Source organism: Acanthisitta chloris, unplaced genomic scaffold, assembly GCF_000695815.1.
Source record: "Acanthisitta chloris isolate BGI_N310 unplaced genomic scaffold, ASM69581v1 scaffold28336, whole genome shotgun sequence".
Lineage (NCBI taxonomy): Eukaryota > Metazoa > Chordata > Aves > Passeriformes > Acanthisittidae > Acanthisitta > Acanthisitta chloris.
The window spans coordinates 99804-104427 of record NW_008676974.1 but is presented as its reverse complement, the minus strand read 5'-3'; the positions used below and the strand labels follow the sequence as shown (position 1 = coordinate 104427).

At 40.9% G+C, this 4624-nt stretch overlaps 1 protein-coding gene across 1 annotated transcript in view; it reads left to right on the top strand.

Moving 5' to 3' along the window:
- Positions 1-749: 749 nt before the first annotated feature.
- The window catches only part of LOC103803770 (tetratricopeptide repeat protein 9A-like), a gene marked incomplete at its 5' end in the record, with an annotated part of 14569 nt that continues 10694 nt past the window's right edge, over positions 750-4624 (top strand). Inside the window, one exon of the mRNA XM_009076342.1 lies at positions 750-785. Coding sequence (XP_009074590.1) covers positions 750-785 — 36 coding nt within the window. The remainder of the gene's footprint in view (positions 786-4624) is intronic.

Sequence of the window (4624 nt, the reverse complement as noted above, 5' to 3'; positions counted from 1 at the left end):
GATTGTTCATGCTCTGAGTGTTACAGGACAATCAAGAATGGGACTGAAGGGTTGTCAAGAGTCTTCTATCCATACCCGTGTGTGACAGGAGTGTACAGATAAGACATATTTCAGGTAACATTTGCTTAAGCTGTTCTTAAACACTTGCAAAGCTAGGAACCTTCACAACTTTCCCAATCTCTTTCAAAGCTTCACTCTCTTCACTGCTATAAAGTTTTTCCTAGCTCAAATGTAAGCCCTCTTACTTCACAAGTACAAGAAGAACAGATGGTATCCTCGTTATACTCTACTTTGCATTAGAGTTGTTTTTTTTCTTTTTATGTAAATGAATAGGGTTAGCCTCTCTTCCCTCAGTGTCTTCTTGAGAGCGTATATTCTGTCCTCTCTGGTCCACTTGGTATTGTCAAGGGTCCTTCTGTGTATTTTCAGCAGAATTGCTCTCCAACCAAATGTTCCCTTGCTGTACTTACGCACTGGGGGTTTTCCTGCCTAACTCTAGGACCTTTAACTTGCCCATGTCAAATTGCATCCTATTTTTATGAGGACACAACCAATTTGTGGGGATTCTTTGGAATACTACCCCTACCTTCCAACAGAGGACAGCTCCTGACATCTAGGTGTTACCTGTAAATTGACGAGATAGTCTGCAGTCTGTCATTTAGGTCTTTATTGACAATACCAAATACCATGGGGCCTAGGCTAGATCAGTGCAGAACCCTACTTAATGTTGCCTTTCATTTTGTTAACAGAGTTAAGTCTATTCATTTAGACTGTGCTCCTTCAATTTGCTTAAGAAAATGTCACTAAAATTTGTCATTTGACTAGTGTAAAAGCTAAGATATCTACTGTTTCTCCTTTATCTTCAAGATTGATCATCTTATCACAGGCTGAAGTTAAACTGATCTGTTCTGACAGCTCACATTAGCTGTTACTTATCTCCTTGTTACCAGCCTTGTGCACTCCAAGGGGAGGCATTAGACAGAGACTTAGGGTGGGCTGCCAGCCCCAGAAAGCCTGACACACAGGCTGCTCCTTGGGGAACTACTAAATGCCTTTTAATGTCCATGATAGTGGGAGCATTAGCATACTTCAGTCACTACTACTGTCTCTCTCTCTCCTAGAAAAGCTAATTGGAATGGTGAAGTCAGGGTCTTTCTTCTGGAAGAGGTATGAAGGACTCAGGAACAGCAGCGAGCTGAAAGAGGTCGTGCTATGTATTGGAAGGAAAGCATGGCCAAGATGGCATGATGAGGACGAACAGTTGGTATCTGCTTACAAATTGAGAGTCAGGCTGAGAAGAGAGGGAAGGCAGTATGGTGACTCTTTGGGCTCTCCAAACATTTGTGGATCCACACTTCATTTAGCATTAATCCCTCCCTATGGAGAGAGACAACCTGTCATACAGTTTGGATTTTAATTTGCCACACGTTTCCCTGCAAGCAGAAACATACAAGCATGTTTAGGCCTTTTTGGTACCTGGAGAGGAATAAATGAGAGCCACTGGCTGGAAAGTTTTACTGTCATTGTGATATTCCCCTTTTCATCCCATTAAGGTTGTCTGGGAACTAGGAGTCAGCTGATCAGATTATTGCCAGACATTATCAAGCTGTCTATAATTAGATTTTATTGGTGAGAAGCCAGAAAATCCTTTTTGTTTCCAAGTTTGGACTATAGAGAAAGAAGAGAAATATTTAATAGAAGAGATTGTTTGGAAACTATAGATCCTAATTAGTGTCTCAGCCTAGTAGTGAAACTACATGCAGGATTTATCTGAAAAAAACCCTACGATGCTTTAAGCATCCTCTTTTGAGGAATGCTGGGTTGCATTCTTGAAAGGCATAGCACACATGGAGCTAGATATGGATGCTTTACCACCTCTGCTCTGTTCCCTTGGCACAGGCTTCTTACATTCCTGCATGTAGTATGGCTCCTTTTAGTGCCAATCTGTATTGAAAATTTAACACAAATTAAAACATAGGTTAAAAATCAGGTTGTGCCTTGCACATGTAGCCTGTGCAGTTTGCAAACTCATGATTAATAACTTCAACTTCAGAGAAATTTGGATAAGCATTCCAGTAGCTAGTTCTTTTTATGCTGTACATTAAAATTACAGTAGTTTAAGTCCAAGGTGACTTCTAATCTAAGATAACCCCTTACATTTTCAGCATCACCTTATGAGTCACATGTTACCCGATTTATTTTAGAAGTTAATTATATTCAAATTACAAACAGATGACTGACATTTTCAGTCTCATGTAGCAGTGGTATCCCTTGTAATTTTTCAAGTGGACACTGTAAGCTTCATGTGCCTTTTGTAAACACCATTTACAGTCTGCAGAACACAGATTAATGATACATGCATTAGTGGCATGGTTAGAAGGTTGCTGTCTATTCCAAGACAAACATTTTTTCTTTTCCCCCCTCCTGGTTTTCTCTTTGTTGTTTTTATATTCCAATGATTTCTCTTTCCAAATGCTCAAACCAGAATTTATCACTACATTATATTCTCTTTTCTGAGGAAGAACATGGCCACGAAGGATGCCAAGCCTTCTGAAGTATGAGATTCTCCTAGTCTGTCCTATTATTTTGAGTCTTAAAGAGGTATGAGAACAAAGCCTATTCAATGATATATAAAGGTCTTAGTCAAATGCCTGAATAAAAACTCTGAAGGAGTTATATCAAAGTATTAATCATGTTTCCTAAAGTAGAACCGGAGCAAGAATATGCACCATCTTCCTGCAATTTAAATAGATTTTAAGTGAGCTGCTATATTTAAGGTGAGATCATATCCAAAAGCAAAGCATTTTGCACAGTTTAATTGTGGTTATTTCTGGGAATTACGCTGTCAATTTGTGCAATAGAGGTTGAGTTTGTAGTGGTTGGAGTACCTAGCACTTGCTGAAGAGTAACAGTACACATAGGTTGTTAAACTCCAGTGGTGGAGTCAAGAATAAATACAGTAAAGAGGCAAGATCCACCTCAGGTTTAAGCAGTAATAGGTTTAGATACTTCTCTCTGCATTTCAACCAAATAAATCAGTACAGGCTGGAGTTTATTCAGTCTCAGGGGTAGAAAACAAAGGTCATTCGGATTCAGACCCTTTGGCACAGGTATATGTGATTCAACCATGCGACTTACATAGGTTCAGCGTATGTTCTCGTATAGGACACCTGCTCCAGTCTCCGGGAAATATTTACAAGGGCTAGCTTTCAGCACCACAGTTAGTATCCCTTGGCAAGTATATCCAGCAGAGAAAAAGGTGATTCAGAGCAGGAATTTGATCATGATTAAGTGATCGGCTAGAGGAGCTGCTGATCGGCTAGAGGAGCTGCTGCCATGCACAGCTAGGGAGACTGGTTTCCTCTGCCTGGATTTCACTGCCATAAATGCTCCTCTTGGTCTCCAGGCTGGCTGCACTGTGTCTCTATGTCCTTAGCACCTTGTCCCAAACTCTTAAATCCACTACTCCACCCCAACTTTGCCTCCTCAATAGACCTCAGCTGCCGACTCCTACACCCCTTTCACCACCACCTCCTTCTGTGCCTCTGTCCCCTCCCCTTGCAAGCATCTGCCTCCCTGTCTTTCTGTTGTAACTGAAACAACACTTCTCAGCTTGATTTCCATGTCTGCTCTTCTTTATTCCTGTGATTGATCAGCCAATGAGTGGATTTTTTTGTTGTCAAAGTTTCCACTTTTTTATAGATCAGATTGTGCCCAGGATGGGCTGAATATTCAAAGGATTTCGAAACCAAATTCTAGAGCATATCTCTACAGCGTACTATATGCAATGCCATACCAGGTTTTATTATCAGAAGGTTATCAGTTGGCCAGCTGAAGATTACCTTGTGGATAACAGAAGGCTGTTAACCTGCTTGACACAAATGATACCTGCCAGATTTCTGTTTGCAAAGCCAAATGATGAGAGCATGAGGCACATCCAAAGAGACAGTCACCAGAGATCTTTAACAAGAGAAAAATAAGGTATATTTCCCTAGCCTGTTTTTCAAAAATACCTGAACAGTCTTGGCTGACATTTTCCAAAAGCAGACATCAAAGGCAGATACCACACATGGAATATTTTAGTCCAAAAACTTAAAACACCAACAAAGTTACAAGCAGCTGAGTCTCTCCTGTAGTGGAAGGCACAAGGCAATCTTAAAAATAGGCAGAGCTTATTTTTTAGCTTACCTGAGTGATAGCAAGTGGCAAACAAGATCGAAGTCTGCAAAACATGAACTTGCAACCCAAGATGCTCCTGTAGGGCAAAGGTATTTTCATCTCCCAGAACAACAGCAAATGGAATTCCTGTTATGACTAACATGGTGTGCTGAGCCCAAGGAACATGCCACAGGGTAGGGATGTGCTAATGCTCTTGCACAGCAATTCAGCTCACTCTCTTAAGTGTACTGTAAAGATCGAAGTCTGCAAAACATGAACTTGCAACCCAAGATGCTCCTGTAGGGCAAAGGTATTTTCATCTCCCAGAACAACAGCAAATGGAATTCCTGTTATGACTAACATGGTGTGCTGAGCCCAAGGAACATGCCACAGGGTAGGGATGTGCTAATGCTCTTGCACAGCAATTCAGCTCACTCTCTTAAGTGTACTGTAACAAGGTCTTGAG